At 40.3% G+C, this 17,991-nt stretch overlaps 1 protein-coding gene across 2 annotated transcripts in view; it reads left to right on the top strand.

Moving 5' to 3' along the window:
- SLC9B2 (solute carrier family 9 member B2) overlaps window positions 1–17,724 on the top strand; it is a 32,228-nt gene extending 14,504 nt beyond the window's left edge. For both annotated transcript variants that reach the window (XM_073340818.1, XM_073340817.1), the window contains 9 exons: window positions 2,300–2,470; window positions 6,110–6,252; window positions 7,581–7,708; window positions 8,402–8,577; window positions 11,101–11,207; window positions 12,335–12,484; window positions 13,586–13,694; window positions 14,442–14,578; window positions 17,270–17,724. In XM_073340818.1, the coding sequence (XP_073196919.1) occupies window positions 2,300–2,470; window positions 6,110–6,252; window positions 7,581–7,708; window positions 8,402–8,577; window positions 11,101–11,207; window positions 12,335–12,484; window positions 13,586–13,694; window positions 14,442–14,578; window positions 17,270–17,512 (1,364 nt within the window). In that variant the 3' untranslated portion in view covers window positions 17,513–17,724. The remainder of the gene's footprint in view (window positions 1–2,299; window positions 2,471–6,109; window positions 6,253–7,580; window positions 7,709–8,401; window positions 8,578–11,100; window positions 11,208–12,334; window positions 12,485–13,585; window positions 13,695–14,441; window positions 14,579–17,269) is intronic.
- Window positions 17,725–17,991: the final 267 nt, after the last annotated feature.

The raw sequence follows: 17,991 nt of genomic DNA, 5'->3' as shown, positions 1-17,991 counted from the left end.
GTTACTTTTGACCTGTCAGGCAAATCTTTAGGTGCACTGATGGAAGAATTTTTATGTAGAACAAGGACTTGCATTTTTAGTGCCTTTCCTGCCCCACCCCCAGCTCCTTCTGTCTTATGGTTTATCTTCATATTAGAAATTGTTTTCATCAGAAACATGAGCTCTTCATCCTGTTTGAATGTTCTCACCCACAAATGAACTGTAAAGAAGATTATAAATCATTACATTTCTGGCAAAATAAATGGCTTGTGTTGAAATTAGGTCATGAATACACTAGTTTGCAGAAGAACCTTCTTCTGTTACTTAGGACTCAGTCCAGCACTACATACCTAAGATTTTGCAAGCCTAGGATCCTGGCCCCAAGGCAGATTGACCCATTCAATAGAAAGGTTGGCCTGTTATAGAAGTCCAAGATAAAAATTCCGGGCTGGCCAAGGATTGCAGAGCTTCCCAAATGAAGGCACTCATGTATGTGAGAGCCTTCTATCCTATGCTTTGCCACTCTGGATTCACAGGCTCATACATTTATTACCCCACTGCCTCCTTCTCCTGGCTGCCTGGGCCTTGTCACAAGAAGAAGAATCTCCAACTCTAAAATGCAGTAACTTCCCTGAATGCTTGTGTGGAGATGGTGCAAGAGGGCAGGGATGGATCATTCTGCGATTTTTTTTTTTCTCCTCTTCCATCTTCTGTTTGTGTCCATGCTTGCTTGCTCTCCCCGGCTGATTGCAGATCAGAGCTGCGAGCCTGGAAGAACAAGATACCTTCAGGTTATGAACTATCTGTATTTTCTCCTGCTTGACTGATGTATCAGGGGAAACTCTCTGCCCTGCGTTAGGTTGTGTGGAGACCCCCTGTGCATACCCCATTGCTAGGGATTGTTTTCATCGTGGAAGAATCCAGTGCATAAAACTACCCCGCTGCAATTTTCTTTTATTCTTTCAAAATGAAACTTGAGCTATACTCTAACAGCAGTAAGCCATGCCAGAGTGTATGGTAGGAGATTACTGGTGCATTCATCAAGCAGCTGAAGACGTCACAATACAGGCAAGATGTGTGTTAATAGGATTACTCACCTGCTTAAATTTAAGCACATACTTAAGTGCTTCTCTGTATCAGGGACAGATGCTCGCTCAGCACCTTGTGGTACAGTTAAGCCTCTTTGTTTTCAGTTTAAACTGATTTTTACCAAAAAATTCCCAAGTTTTACAAAAGGTATTATTCAGTTGTTTCCAATTTTCACCCTACTTTTGTATCATTCAAATATATAAAAAATAACTTGTTTTATTAGGAAAATATAATACACTGCATGAGATATATGTATTATGATAATACATTAGTCTGTGTGTATAGGCAAAGTTGCCTGTTGAAGTAAGGTTATGTATTAGTCTAGAAGATACACACAATAAACCAACAGGCACGCACACAAGCTCCGAAGTGTGTGCCCATCTGAACATACTGATGAATCTCATGCCCACCACGTAACATTTCAAGCTGTTAGCAGATCACGATCTAAAGATCCGACATACTAAAATGGGAAGAAAATGAAAGTCTCTGTCAGAATATGTTTCAGAACACAAAGAAGTATTCAAAAGTTTTAAAAAAACAAAAGCAGGAGAAAAGGATGCAGTTGAGTGTATGCACTGCAAACGGTGTGGCTCAATTATTACATATAAATATTTATAGGCTAATAATTCTAAGTCTACAACAGTAAACTGTTTATTCAAATGAAAAGTTGTATTTAGGGATTAGAGATGTATTGTTTTCTTAAACTCAGAGGTGGCGTTGTGTTCTGAGTTCTGTTTTAGCTCTGCAGCAAACCACATTGATGAACGGAATTCAAAGCATTAATCTACTGAATACTTTTCTCCCCTGTCTTTCCATCCACCAAAATAAATCCCGATATTTACCCAGAAAAATAATTAATAATTTTTGCACTGATTTTCACCTGTTTGTTTGGTTTTTTTTGTTTTTGTTTTTTTTGTGGTAATAAACACTGATAAATTCCCAGGAAAAAATAAATAAAATAAAAACTGAAAACAAAGGGTCCTAAGTGCATCATAACCTAGTGCATACACTATTATGACTTAATGTCATATTTTAGCACCAACAAAATCAGAGCTCCAGCTCAAAGAACATCAAAGATTGTTGTAACTAAACTGACATTAAATGTTTTATTTCTAAAATCAAGCAGATAATACTTTCCCTCCCCCCAAAAAAGCATTTACAAATGTAACTCTAAAGTGAACTAAGCTATTCCTTAGAGATTATTAAATATATTTTTCCTGTCTTCTTCCAGTTACAACAGTAATACTTGTTTGGGCTGTGGTGTGGTCCATCACAGGCAGTGAGTGTCTTCCGGGCGGGAACATATTTGGAATTCTGTTTCTCTTTTTTTTTTCTGTCATTGGAGGTAAAATTTTTGGGCTCATTAGAATACCAACACTTCCTCCTTTACCTCCTCTTCTCGGTAAGTATTGTGTGATATATTCTTTCTCTTTTTATTCTTGCATAGTTTTGCTTAGGAACATAGGAATTGAAATACAGGATCAGACCCAATGTCCCTTTAGTCCAGTGTCCTGCTTCAGACAGTAGCCAATACCAAATACTTCATAGGAAGGTGTGGGGTAATCTGCCCACACACCAGTCTCATCCTCATCTCTAATAAAGATTGGCTGTAAGCCATAATGCACAAGGTTTAATATCCCTTCTATAACTTTCATTCCTGCCACTGTGGCTACCCTGGAATTTGAATGTAGGATTTCTGGGACTGAAAGTGAGATCCATACCCCTAGGCCACCAGGTTTCAGGATAATAATGAATTCATAATACAAAGAGTGTTACTATTAAGCTGTCTTGCATATATCTCCAAAAGGAAGTTTCTAGTACTTTAAGAATCTCTTTCCTTCCCCCACCTCCCCCAGCAGACTGTTTCTTCCCCCTTTGTCTGTCTTGACTCAAGCTTGTCACCATGGTTGCTGATCTGGGCTCAGATTTTCCCACCTGTGACTCAACAATCCCCTATCACAAATGATTTTAAAATGTGCCTTAGTTTCGAAGTATAATGAAACCCAAACATTTCAAAATTCTCCAGGAAGAAAAATTCCAAAAAAAAATTCCTTTTTGGGTTGATCAAAACGTTTTCTTTCCATTATGACTTTTTTCCTTTATATAATATAATACAGAATAACAAAAACTTCAAAACAAAATGTGGTTTCAAAACAAAAAATTGAAAAGTTTCATTCCAAAGATGTAAAAATGAGATGTTGTGAAATGGGATGTTTTGTCTGAATTTTTTGTTTTGTTTTTTTTTCTAAATGTCGGTGAAATCAATACAATTTCATGAAGTGTTTCAGTTTTGATAGAACTGCATTGATAGAAGTGCAATGTTGTATGAAGTGGCATATAGCATTAGGTATAGCAACCTTTAGACAGTGAACTTGTTTTGCAAGAATTTGGATTCACAAGTAGGAAGAGATTCAAATGGATAAGAGAAAGGAGAAAGAAAATTTTGCAAAGTCAACCCCTTTTTATTTTTAAAGCAAGTTTGAGCTACTGTTTCTGACCATATCAGTTCTTCTTACTTTTTGTAAACTACTCCTTTGCTCAAAAGTTATGATTTGGGAACAAAACTACTTGTCAGGTGGGTAATGCTGAAGAACAGAAGCATAAGCAGGATAGCACATGCCTGATGAGATGCTTTTGACAATCTTCATGCTTAAGGTTCCTAATATTTGAGGAAAATCTGAAAAACTCTAGGAATCAAGGAGGGAGAAGGGAATATTAAATGTTCTTTGTTTTCGCATGAAAAATGGTGATAAAAATACAAGGGCCTGTATTCATTCATGGACGTCCTTGCCTTTGATTTATCCCTTTTAGAAGGAATTCGGTCCAATGCAGATGACTTCCTACTACTTAACCCTTACAGTGAGGCTGGGTGGTGCAATTGCCAGCAGATCAACTACATGGGGGCATATTGCAGATCTTCTCTGTGCTGTGAAGGGGGTCTTTATGCCAGCCCTGCATAGATTAAAGGAGAGTATCGCAATAGAGATGGTCTTAAGGGGCTATGAACCCCATAGTTATGCAGGTCCTGTGACCCTAACATGGCAAAAGAAACACAGAGAAACTGTAGCCAGTGTGCCAACCCATAGGCTGCTGTCATTGCACAGTGAAGCACAAATACATCTTGGTGCTGCCTTTGTTTCTCCTAGAGGGCGTGGGAAGAAGAACAAACAGTAGCTATCAGGTAGACTTGTTCCAGGTCAAATACAAGCCATAGCCAAGGCCTGTCGGTGCACAGCAGGCAGTCTGTGAGCAACATGAGCACAGTATTGACCCCCCCCAAAAAAATCTTCTTATGATTTTATATTTCGTAAGATAAATGTTAAGCTCTGCTACAAAATTATGTTTGCCGGTTCAGGCCCTAAGATAAGCCTGTGTTTAAAAATACCTTTTTCGCAAAGCACTTCAAGTAGCAAAACCATCTAACTGGAGACTGCAAAACAAGCATTTGCAAAAGGTTGAATTTTCCTTGTGGCTCAAATAGAAGATAGGAGGAACTTCAGCTGTTTGCTCCCATGTGACTGTTGCATTCATAAGAATTTTAAAAATCTGTGATTTAATTTTTACACATACTATATATTTTAGGCCAGATTTTCAAAGGAGCTCAGTCTGCACCCAATCACTCCCCTTTAGGCACATGGATAAGGGGTCAGATTTTCAGACAAGCTCAGCTCCCATTGACCAATGGAAGCTCCTGGCTGTTGAGTACTTGTCAAAGACTATGTCTACACGAGAGACCTTACAGGAGCACAGGAATATTGATGCACCTGAACACTGTAAGATCTCATGTGTAGCCGCCTTATGCCAACGGGAGAGAGCTCTCCCATCAACGTAATTAAACTACCCCCCAATGAGCAGCAGAAGCTTCCTTTCTTCTGTTAAAAAAAAAATGCAGCACTTAAGCATTTAGTTTTTGGATTGGTCCTGCTTTGAGCAGGGGGCTGGACTAGATGACCTCCTGAGGTCCCTTCCAACCCTGAGATTCTATGAAAGACATAAAGCTGCCTACGTTCATGGTGGGCTATGTAGTCTAGAATGGGCTGCACTTGGATGGCAGGTCTTAATTCTGATGTCTGTCACCAGTACCATGTGTGCTCAGTGGGTTTGCTTGTTTAAGAAAAACAGGGTTTTAAATCAGGTCCTGCTGCCCATCTGATTGTTTTGTGTATCTCACTTCTTAATTTCATACGATGCATGACTTTAGATTTCTTTGCTTTTATTAATCCTATTTCTCAGCACATGATTGCAGGACATAAGATACGATTATAAAACTCATATTGACAGCACTGACCCCCTGACAGGGCGGCAGTATGATCTACTGGATAGGGCACCGGACTGAGAATGTTAGCCAACTTGAGTTACTTAATAATCAGTGAATTACAGCACAACAAAAATATTTAGTGAAAATAGGGCCTATGTGTTTGTACAGCACCTGGTACACTGGGGGCTCATTGTTGGTTGAGGCTTCTAGGCACTACGGAAATGCAAGTAATAACAGTAATGTAAAAAAGGCCTAAATGGGGCATTGTTGATCAGTGGAACTGCTAATTCCCTTTGGAAATTAGAAAAATTAGAAAAAAACATTTTTGCAAGAGCCATCAAATTACGTAGCTATGACCACCTCAGACAGAACTTCTTAAATTTATGTGCTGACTAAAATTTCACTTAGTTTACTGTTGATGACAAATTTACATTTAATATAGGACATATCCGCCAACATTTCACCAATAACAATATTATCTACCACCAGTTTGGTATGAGTCAGTCAAACCACATCACTTCCAATACCCTTTACCTCTTAATTTCCTCCTCAGTTTCCTCTTTGCTTCCTGTCCTCTAATTTTTCAATTTTAATCTCTCTGGTTCTAGAGTAACATCTGTCAAGTAGGCCACTAACACTTGAGAGACGTATTCCTGTCCCAGCATAGCAGATCCTAATTTTCTCATTGAAGTTTTCCACACAAAATTCTGACTTCACTCTAGACGCTACTGAAATACAATAATAACAACTCAATCAAGAAATGCTTGCTTGCTTTCTTTTTAGGGATGTTGCTTGCAGGTTTTCTCATCCGAAATACCCCATTCATCAGTGACATAGTCCAGATAAATCCAAAGTGGTCTGCAGCGCTGAGAAATATTGCCCTTTCCATTATCTTGGTCCGAGCTGGGCTTGGCCTTGATCCAAAGGTACAGTATCTAATGTTTCTGGTGTAAAAACATACAAACAAACAACCCACTAACAGTATCAAAATATTTGATCAGCTGTTTGCTTGAAATCAATACTGTACCAAACTATTAAATCTCATAAGTTTTGCATTTTATAGCCTTGTTTCTGTTAGAAGTGGTTTAAAATACAATACGATATTGTTCTTATATTAGTGAAGGTTAAGAATATCTGTACCCTCTCAGCCGGATATATAGGATTGGTGAGCGTTCCATTTTGTGATATTTTTTTCCCCACTAAATAAATAAAATTATTTCTGTTTTGTGAGCCAGATAGCTCAGTTACATGCACTTTATCTTGATTTGCCAAGTTGTGTAAATTGTTCCATTTGTGTAGTAAGTTTTCCTGTAAAGTCTATTGTCCTGCTAAGAGATCAGTCAAAGGGAGAAAAAAGTAAAATAAACAATGCAGGGATCCAGGACACTGAAGAGAAGAGAATCTCCTTTATGATAAGACACTCTGGTGAAAGGAAACCCTACAAGTAATATTTTTTTATTCTTTTATGTGAGGATATTAACTGTAAAGAAGAGTCCAGCTGTCCTAGATGAAAAGATAGCAGACATCGGTCCTAATAAATAATAGATCCCATGATATTTCTATGATCCCGTCCCCAGCCACTACGAAACTTGATATCTCCAATGCTAATAAAAGAGGGGAATAAAAAAGGGGGGCTCCTGCCTGGTTTACAACTTGACCAGCTAAAATCAAGCTATAAGGTGTTGTCCTGTTCCTACACTTGAACAGAAGTAGAGGATATGTCAGGCGTAACTTGCACGTGTTAGCTAAGCCTATGTAAACTCAGACACTTTTCCTAGTCAAGATAAGATCTGGATAGGAAGTGTCCATCATGACATGACACAAGATTTTTCTTGAGAATACTCACTTATAGTCAGTCCCAGAAAATCTCAGGTTGCATCATTTCTATTGTTACACTCTAAAATGTCGGTTTTTCAATGTAGCATCCTATTCTTTATCAAGACATTCAAGAGGGCTTTTAAACATTGTGTTTGGGCACATCATTACACACAGTTGGGCTGTCAAGTTCAGCATTTGAATTCTTTTCCCTCCGTGATGTGGTCATTTTCAGACCAAAGGAGACCAAAGCTAGGACTAATTCAAAGATGGGCTCAACCCACTAAATGTCCTAAGTCCTAGCTTTTACAATAGACTGTACTGTATGATACCATGTCACTGGGACTTCAGTAATAAACCAGAGCAGATCTTTAGCTGCGTTCCTCTTTATGAAATTGAAGGGTTATGTTGTTAATGTGTAAATATATTTCTATTTCAGGCTCTGAAGAAGTTAAAGGCCGTCTGTTTAAGGCTTTCTTTCGGGCCCTGCCTCACTGAGACATGCGCAGCTGCTGTTCTTGCACACTTTCTGATGCATTTGCCATGGCAATGGGGATTTATATTAGGGTAATTTACTCTCTTTTCTCCTCTGTAAAAATTCAAAATGGCTTAATTCTAGCTGATGCTGCCTATCTCCCTGCTAGGATCTTCCCTTGAACTAAAGAATGCTACAGCTAGCCCAGTGCATCATTCATGCACTGCCAGGCAGAAGACATGGGTTCAGTACTAGTTGCCTGTGTGTTTTGCAGTGGTGTAATGCTGTGAAAGCTATACCATGCCCTATGGCTGGTTTGAGGGGAAGGTGTTCATAGGCAAGGAAGGGAATCTAGCCTCACTGCATTAGACTGGCAGGGATGCTGGTTGTGATGTGGGCCCTTGAGCGTGAAGAGTTAACATAAACAAAAGAACAATGGGGTGGTAGAATCCTGGGGGCTTTGTCTGGAATGCAGAGGGCATTTAGGAGCAAAAAGAAATGTTGTAGCAGGCATTCTGTTAGGACGTAGAAATACTGGAGTTCAGAATTTCCCCTTAAAGAGCCACCTATAGCGTAGCCATGCCGTTAGAATTGGATATGTCCTCTACTCCTTGTGGTGACAGAGAGTTTGTTCATCTTGTTCCATCAAGCCCCTTATTTTAATGTCACCCACTTGGACACGTGACAAAAGTGGACTGTAGGTTTACACAGACGTAATTAAAAGGGGATTTTCCAGTTGAGTATTTTATTTTTAAGAAGGGATGAATGAAATTCTGTGTGTTTAGTTTTGTTCTAGGTGCTGTCTCTCCTGCTGTTGTGGTCCCCTCTATGCTGATCTTGCAAGCAGGAGGGTATGGTGTTGAAAAGGGTGTCCCGACCTTGCTAATGGCTGCTGGCAGCGTTGATGACATCCTGGCCATCACAGGCTTCAACACATGCTTGGGCATGGCCTTCTCTTCAGGTACACTACCTAATCCATCGATGGCAAAATCCAGGGCAAATACAAAAATATGATAAGGAATCTGCCATCTGTTATGGTCAATTAGTGATAAATCTATAGGGGCTCGGTTTATATACTGGAGACTCAGATAATAATTATGTGTGAAATTACCCATGTGCAGAGCAAGTGGCTGATGCTAATGAGATATGCAGTAAAGCATATTAGTATGTGCTGGGACCTGGGAAACCTGAGTTTTATTCCGAGTTCCTCCACTGACTGGCTGTGTAACCTTCAGGAAGTTATTAAGACTCTCTGTCCCCATTATTTTTATTAATTCTGAACACGTAGGTGTGACGAGCAATTCCATCAGCATTTTCCCTCACTCTTGCTTCCCATGTAAAGTTAGAGAGTCATTTGGGTGGATCATCTTCTTCTTTGCAGATATTAGACAAACTGTGATATTTACAAAAAAAGTCAAATCTGTGTTTTTAAAAAAAATCAAATAACTGGTTTTCACCAAAACAAGTATTGGTGGGGAAATGTCTCAGTTGATTAATACAATAGAAAACTTCCCAGATTATAATTGCAAACTTTGTGCCCTGAAAGCCTCTCTGACTGTCTTAGGGGAAGAGTTTCCAAGTGGCGTGTTGGAAGTGGGTTGCTCTTATTCTTGTCACTGTCACTAATTTGCTGCACACTGTGTTAAATTTCCTACCACCTGTCATCATTTGCAGCTGCTGATTGTTGATGATAGGGTAAGGATTGCCTATATGGCCATCTCATCCCTATAAGGATTGTGTACGTTTCCCTTTCTCCCTGTTGCTCATCCCATGAGAAAACCTGTTAACCAGGCCACTGTCATAAATCAGGTTGTCTCTTAAGGTTTATCTTCACTAGTAAATGAGGCAGAGTTAGAGCACAAACCTGAAGTCATGTTTTAGGGCTGTGAATTAGGAGTGGGATTTTCCGAGCACTCGGCATTAGCCTAATTCTGCTCCCATCAAGGTCAGTGGTAGAACTCTCACTTCAATGGGAGCAGAGTTAAGTCAGCACTAAGCGCTTTTGATGAACCCAATTTGGGTGCTTTATAAACTGAACTAATTTTTGAATGCATCTCTAAGTGGCAGCCTGTTTAAGTGGCAACAAGAATAGTGACTTGTTCAAGTGAGGAGGTTTAGCGGTGAAGGGGAAACATAAGCCAACATTAAGGTCTGGTCTACACTACAGAGTTAGATTGATGTAAGGCAGCTTGCATCTACCTAACTATGCAAGTGCCTACACTTAAATATTGCTCCTGCCGACGTAAGTGTCACACTATGCCAACTTAATAACTCTATCTCCATGAGTGGCATAGCGTCAAAGTCGAGGTAGATAAATCTATATAGTGGCCATGTAGACGCTGTGTTATTTACGTTGACTGTTACTGGCTTTCAGGAGCTGTCCCACAATGCCCCTGAAAGTACAATTGATACCAGGTGAGGACGTGCACCACCGACACAAGGAGCAAAGTGTAGAGACGCACAAGTGATGTAATTACTGTGGCGGCTGTATGCCGATGTAAGTTAGGTTGACTTAATTTTGTAGTGTAGACATGGCCTAAGAAATACTATATCATCAATATTTGTAGCTAGAAATCAACAAACGGCTGATCTGGTGAAAGTGTTTGCAAATCAAATATTTTAGTAATTTTGTGTTTCAAAAAGTAACTTAACTTTCTTAGGACATGCATGTGACTTCCATACTGTGTAGGTGAAATTCTTCCCTGCCCAAAAAAACCCTACAAGGTGAAAACGTCTCTAAATCTTCCCAGTATGAACTCAGAGCTCCAGATACCATCCATCGTGGGGAAGCGTTTACAGCCACACATAGGAGGCAGAATATGTCATATAGAAATAACATGGTATCCAAGGGTTCATGGGGACATCATGTCAGATTGTGGGGCACCTGTGAGAAGACCTGGCGTGTCAGTGCTGATCCTCTTCTGTGCCTTCCCCTGACAGCACTGCTCACTCAGAAGCCATGCTGCCAATGATTCTCTCCATTCAGATTGCACGTGAATCTCTTTCTTAGAAAGCAGAAGGGAAAATCAATGTCGTCGTTGAGCACTGTTAATTCCCACACTGATTTCCTCCAAGGGGCCTGAGGGAGGCCTCCCATGTTCAGCTCTGCCCCTACCTTGGGGTTGATCTACCCCCACAGAAAAGACCAAAGTCTCAACCATATGCAGATGAATATCTGCAATCTTGCAGAGAGAGCATGCGGTTCAGCATACTTCCATCCCCATGCATAGCATGTGAGCCCTTGAATTCTTGTTCCTTTTCTCGCCTCTGTGCAGAAGAGCAGAAGCTCTCACCATATAGTTTAAAACTACAACATTACCGTGAATCTGGGGGCTACGCTAATCCCCTTATTTCTTGTCCAACATTTTGGTTGCTTCTTTCTGTATTTTTTCTTGAAGAAGGGATGGTGACTAGTGGATGGTATCAGAGGGGTTGTGCATAAATACTTGTGTCTAAGCCCTCTTCTCTTACTGTTCACGAACAGGTTCCATGCTTTACAATGTCCTCCGAGGGGTCCTGGAGGTTGCAGTTGGCATAGTAGCTGGTGGGCTTCTAGGAGTATTTATTCAATATTTTCCAAGTAATGATCAGGTAAAAAAACCCAAAAACTTTTCTAAAAAGATACCACCTAAGGTATCTCGCTAAGAGTAGAGACTGGTTAGCAGGAGAACTATACAATCCATTTCCTAACTCTAAATGGGTATGGATATGACTTCATAGAGAATGGAATGTGTCTAGCACCAACGGTTGTGAATCCTGTGAATTTTTATTATTTGTTATAATGGATTACTTGTTTGCTGTTAGGGTAATGATGTGTGATTTCATAATCCTCCAGTGTTCTGGGAGTTTAGACCCTTAGACCTCACTGGGAGTTTTCACGCTCAGCAGGAATAGAATCTGGCCCCGATTTCAGCCAATAATGTGAACATCAATTAGATTGATGTGCTTCACTTATGTACAAGAGAACATTCCTTTTTATGTGAGTTGCTTGCAATGGGCACAATATGCTGAACTAAGAGCAAAGTGACAATGATAGTGCTGAGTTTCCTGGGTTTAACTGGTTTCTTATACTCTTAATAATATTTTAACATTCAAGAGTATTGTGTATTTGTTTCCTTCAATAAAAATTAAGATTACATTATTTTAAAATACATAAGACCTCTGTAGTTGGCTCTAAGATTAAGTAGACAGAAATTTGTTTACAGTTTGCATAATGCCTTTGGACTAGAGGAATATGAGATTATAAAATAGCCCAAAAGATATTGGGTAACATCCTTGCCCCATTGAAGTCAATGGCAAAACGCCCATTGACTCACCTGGAGCCAGGATTTCATCCTTTGTCTCTTGATTATTGACATGAAGAACACATTACGGAAACAACCAGATGATTAAATGCTGCTAACTCAGTGGTTGCCATTAAGTAAGATTGTTTGTATAGAACTTCATGTTTAGAATCCTATGGTACAAAAACCCTTTGCACACACAGATTTCTGATGGATAGAACAAAGGAAATATTGAACATCTGAAATTAAAGTTCCATAGGAATAGAAGTAAAAAAGAAAATAAACAAACAAAACATAGCTTTCATCATTCCTGGAAGCTCTGGTTCCTCCATCTTGGTGCGGTTTCTTATTGCTGTTTTAATGAATCTAAGTAAGCTTTTTTCCAATCTTTTTAAATAAAAATGTACTTTTGTTTATTCCTTTCCCTGGTTCTAGGCATCTCTTGTATGGAAGAGAGCATACTTTGTGTTGGGCCTGTCCATGTTTGCTGTTTTTGGCAGCCTGTACTTTGGTTTCCCAGGATCAGGAGGACTCTGCACACTGGTCTTGGCCTTCATTGCAGGCATGGGATGGTCCAGTGAAAAGGTGAATATTTAGATACCATGCCTCATAGCCAGCTGAAGTCACTTTAAATACACAGGGTCAGATTGTGATCTTGGATGTCTGGAGGGTGTTGACCAGAACCTCTTAAGGGCAGGAGTAAGGTCACCTGGCTATAAGGCAATGCCCATGCTCATGTGAGAGAAGCTAGAATCAACTTATTAGTGCATGGTGGATATATTTCTTAAAGAGCGCTTCCCTTTATTTCAGTCATTTAAAAAGAGTTTTATTAAATAAAGTATTTCTGCAGATTGGTGCCTTACAAATGTGGTTGCGTTTGCCACTAGTCAGTATGCATAGGATAATAATGGAGAACACCTGTAAAACCCTTCAGCTATCACTGTGGAATGTTTAAATGGACACACTGGCAAAGACATTAGGCGTAAACGCTGATGTGCCTTAATAGTGATCCCATCTGGCAGTTTTTATCTTCAGCATCTCGGGGCTATGTAGTTTGAAAGTGATTTATATATGTGCATGTAAGTTTAGATGCAGTTATATGAGACATATACACAGAGAGAAAAGCTCGCTGAGATACAAGATCTTCTCTGGCTGTGTTGAAGAAACAAGTCTCTGGAAATGTAAAGATATAAGGAAACAGGGACTTGGTGTTTCTTCCTGCAGATGCACAATATCCTGCTAATAGTACAATATGTACTGTCGTGAGTGAAACATCAAATTAATTTCCAGTACAGAGTCTTTTCCCTGTTCCTCTAGCTGCAAAACCCTTCTTTGTATAAGAAAGCACATGGCAAAGGGCTGAGCAGTACAAACACACTTTCGCTCCCTCTGTTTAGTAAAAGGAAGGTAATTGCTAGAATTATGACTTGTACAGGCATAGTGCAATTTTGCTTTACCAAAATAATTTTGCCTTCAAATCATAATGGACTATGTCTGCATCTTGGCAACCCCATTGCATCATTTTTTTTTCCTTTTTAAAAATATTAATTTTGCAATACAATGCAGACAAAAATGGACACAGAACAATATCTCAGTCAATCTCATTTTATTTTGTGATGAAATCAAATGTTGAGGCCACAAGGTCCAATTTTTGTAACTTTACAGATTGCACCCCTTTCCTTATAGGCGGCTGTGGAAGAAATTGTTGCAGTCGCATGGGACATCTTTCAACCCTTTCTCTTTGGTTTAATTGGAGCAGAAATATCCGTTTTGTCTCTCAGGCCTGAAACTGTCGGTAAGACTACTCGGAAGACAAATAGTTTTGACTAGAGTTTTTGCTAGCTATCCTGCCAAAGGAATCACTACAGAACAGCTTGTAGTGACTATTGGCCTATAGGTTATGGCATAGCTATACAAGTTTGTTTCCTTTGTTTTATCTGCCCTAGACATACTGCAGCAAATCCTCTTGTGAGCATCTTACTTCTATAGCAAATAGAGTTTGCCAGTGGTGGGTTGCTCAAGTCCTGCCTACATCTCCTCAAGTTCTGAATAAAGTCTGAGTTTTCCAGTCAATACTGCAGAGTTAATTCTAAGCAAAGTACTACATTATGGGGAAATCTGAAGCTCCTTACCCCAGCAAAACACTTGACTTCTGTGATAGTTTTGCCTGAGAGAGGAGTGCCAGATTGGGCCCTGTATGCTGAAAACATCATTTTCACAAATGCACACTCGCATCGCAAGTGGTTTTAAGTGACAATGGCTCTTTCAAGATAACGTCTTGCATTATCTGCTGCATTGGTCCTTGTTGTCTGAAGTATATCCTCCACACTTTAAGACACCACATTATTACTGATTCACTAAAAATCTAGCTTTATAAAATACCTCTAAACATACGGTATTGGGTCATTTCTAATAGTCTGTACCTTGTTTTTCTAATTTTAAAAAAATTGACACAGAAATGTTGTTAATCAGCAATTTTCAAAGCTCGTTCTTCCTCAAATATGCCCGCCATTTCAAGAAGTTCTTTTTCTCTCTGCTGTAGGGCTTTGTGTTGCCACACTGGGTATTGCCTTAATAGTACGAATCATTGCCACATTCCTGATGGTGTCTTTTGCTGGCTTTAACTTCAAGGAGAAAATATTTGTCTCATTGGCATGGATCCCCAAAGCGACTGTCCAGGTAGAGTATGCAAGAGGAGGAATGACAGGATCATAGAAGACACTGTGGCTGATTCTTCTCTCACACCCGTTTTAAACCAGTCAAAATTCATTGACCACAGTAGACTTATTACTGATTTGTGCGGGTGTAAGTGAGAGAAGGGTTAGGACCATTAACTGATCTGTGTGGGACTCTGAAATAATGAATTCTGGGTTTCCGTATTGAAATGGGCAGGGGAGTTGCAACACAATACTTGGGTGCATGCTGCTGTTCACGCCCCTGTGGTTCAAGCTCCAGGGCAGTGTAGACATAGCTTAAGTTTCCTCTCTAGTATCCTGTGGCTCCCTTCCCAGGCTGGCAACAGAGTTTTCAGTCTCTCTACATACTGTTAGAGCAGAACATCACTTTCTTGTCAATAGGACAGAGGCCACAAGTTGGCTCAGAAATTCCACTTGTGTTCTTCAGCTTCATTTTGGAGAGGCAGCATGACCAAGTGGTTAAAACTGGGGACTACTTGCAGTCAAGCTTTGCCAAGGTCTTACTCTGTGACCTTGGGCAAATCACTAAACTTCTCTGTGCCTCACTTTCCCCATCTGTAAAATACTTACCTGCATCACATGGATACTGGGCCAAAGCTAAGAAGGGTAAATGCCTCCTGCAAGATGCCATAATTCCCACTGAAATCAATCGAGGGTCCTCAGGTCCTGCTGAAGTCTTGCATCTTGTGATGTTCTGCAAGATCAAGTTCAGTCAGAGGCTATCCTCATTAAGTGCTTTCAGGCCTATCAAAGGAATGGCTAAATAGAAGGTTATGTATTATTTGCATTTTATGTTTGGAAAGTGCTTATGTGATCCTCCAGGGCAGACACCTATATAAGTATAACACATTAAATAAACGTACATTTCACAGTTTAGACACAACGGCAAGGGCTTTTTACTACTTGAAATTTCAAGTGCGTGGACGTAGGGTCGCTGCTGTATGTCTTTGTAAAATGCATGAGGAGCCCTATTATCCATTGGGGAATCTCGTGTAGGAGCAGAGGGATTATTTGAACTTGATATTTGACACTTGTGTGACCACTGCTGGGATACTGTGCCCAGTTCTGGTGCCTACAACTCAAGAAGGATATTGGTTAATTGGAGAAGGTGTTCCAGTACCGCCACACAGGTCCTGCACTCCTGTCCTCTCATGCCACTGATTCTGGTCTCAGTGACCTGGTCACTTGCAAACAGAAATGAATAAACAGACCAGAAAAAAAACATATTGGCAGACTAGATAGGTGGACATTTTAAAAAAAGAAACTGATTACAGTGAGTAGAAATCCCCTTTGACAATCTAGGAGATGGAGAGAGATGGCAAAGTAAGGTGAATGGTGGTTCTATAGGTTGTTTCAAACCTTTCTGTCTCCTTCATCCTCTAGGCATTTTCTGTGTCTTTCATTCTGCCATCCTATAGCTTGTTTCCTAGTTGAGCAGAGACACATGATACCTCAGCAGTCAGGACTAGATTCCTCTGAGTGCTGCTTTTCCAACCCGTGCTTTCCTTCATCTGCCCTTTAAAAGTGAAAGTACGTAGTGACATCATTTGAGCAGCAGAAAAGCTAGGCTAAATATGCATCTGGCCCTGAACTTGGACTTCACTGTAGCTTTCTAAGCAGCCAGGAAGCAAACTATCAAACAAGGGAATGCACCTCTCCTTCCATCCCTTCCAGAGAGGTTTGGTTGTCATGAGGAAAGTCTAACCATCTATAAAGCTTACTGTGGGTGGTAAAACAAACTGTTTTACAGCAGAGGCCCTAGGCTGAAAAGCATATAACTGTAAAAAGCATGTGTGTCCAATATCAGTTTGGACCCAAAATAAATGTCCGGAGCCTCAATTTCAGTTCAAGTGTAATAGGCCTATCTTGCATAATGTGGTTAATTAGTTGGGGCTGAAGTGTTTTCCAGGTGCTTTGTACAGGGCTGTACCTGTTTAAAACCTACTCTGTGACAGTCCACCATTGAAGCTGGCAGCTGTGATCCTCAGGAGATGCCATGGCTGACAGTCCCAAGGTGAAGTTTCCAGGGGCTGAGGGCAAAGCTGTCTCTTTGGAAGGCCCTGGCCTCTGGGACCTGCAATCCCCAGAGATGAGACAAGCCTGAGTTTTGCACCTTTTAAGGCCTATTCCAAGACTCATGACCGAAAATCTTAAAAATTACTAGTGATTCTGGGTGCCCAAGTTAAAGTACAAATCAAGCCCCTTAAAAGGGTTGAATTGGGCATCAAAAATGGTAGCGCCCAAAAGTCACTAGTCATTTTTGAAAATGTAGGCTTAATTAGGCCTTCCCTCATAATGGAGTAACATGACGGCTCAGCAATGTTCTTCATGGAAGACAATCACCAAGGGCAAACCCCCTTGAAAAGGCAGCTTAAAGTAGAACAAAGAATGAAGGCCATTCTTATGATGTAACCCTTAACCTTGTATATGGTGCTTAAATCTTATGGTGTTGGAAGTGTTAGAAATGTAAATAGATGGCAGTTATTTTGAGTAAAAAGCAGACATCCCCCTGGCAGTGAGAATGTGTGCAAGCTAACAATGCAATGGATGTGCGCATGTGCACTCACAGAGAACTGCAAGTGTAGGATTAGACCCTTCATTTACCTCTTTAAATGCAAATGGTTAGTTGTTCCATTTCATTGTTTTCTTTAACAACATTTTTCTTTCTCTGTAGGCAGCGATAGGTTCCCTTGCCTTAGATACAGCCAGAGGTCATCAGGATGAACAGCTGGAAAAGTATGGAATGGATGTGTTAACAGTGGCATTCTTGGCAATCCTGATCACAGCTCCAATTGGAGCGCTGGTTATTGGCCTGGCAGGGCCCAGACTTCTGCAGAAGGCTCAGATAAGCAGTTGTGAAGAGGAGGAAGGTGTTGGAGGAGGAGGAGGAGGAGAAGAGATCCCTGGGCCCGCATAGGAAAGAAACTGTGGATAGTATATTGGTCTCACAGCTGCTGCTACTAGTTACTTAGTAAACACAACGTCTGTATTGTTCGGAAAGAAACTGAAATAGGTAACAATCAGTTACTGGTCCTAAAACAGCAGCCCCCATGTTCTGCAAAACATTTTAAACTGTTGATAGAGCCTTATGAGGAAAGATGACAAGAAATAAATGTACACAGTATGTAGGCTGCCTAGATGATGACTGATGGGATAGGAAAATGGTCTTTGGTTAGTTGATGAGCATGGGTGTAAACACCACAGAAGAAGAACTTTTCAAGGTGTACAAGTGGAAGTAATGAGATGAAATTTGAACAGAAGAAAATTTAGAGTGAACGTCAGGAATAACTTTCTCATGTTGAGATTAGAGATTGGGGAAGGATGTAAGAGCCCCATCCCTGGAGCCACTTAAAGTTTGACAGGAACATGCACCTGACAACTGGTGGACAGTGCATG

This window comes from Lepidochelys kempii, chromosome 4 (genome assembly GCF_965140265.1).
Source record: "Lepidochelys kempii isolate rLepKem1 chromosome 4, rLepKem1.hap2, whole genome shotgun sequence".
In the NCBI taxonomy this organism is placed as follows: domain Eukaryota; kingdom Metazoa; phylum Chordata; order Testudines; family Cheloniidae; genus Lepidochelys; species Lepidochelys kempii.
This window is presented reverse-complemented; position numbering and strand designations above follow the sequence as displayed.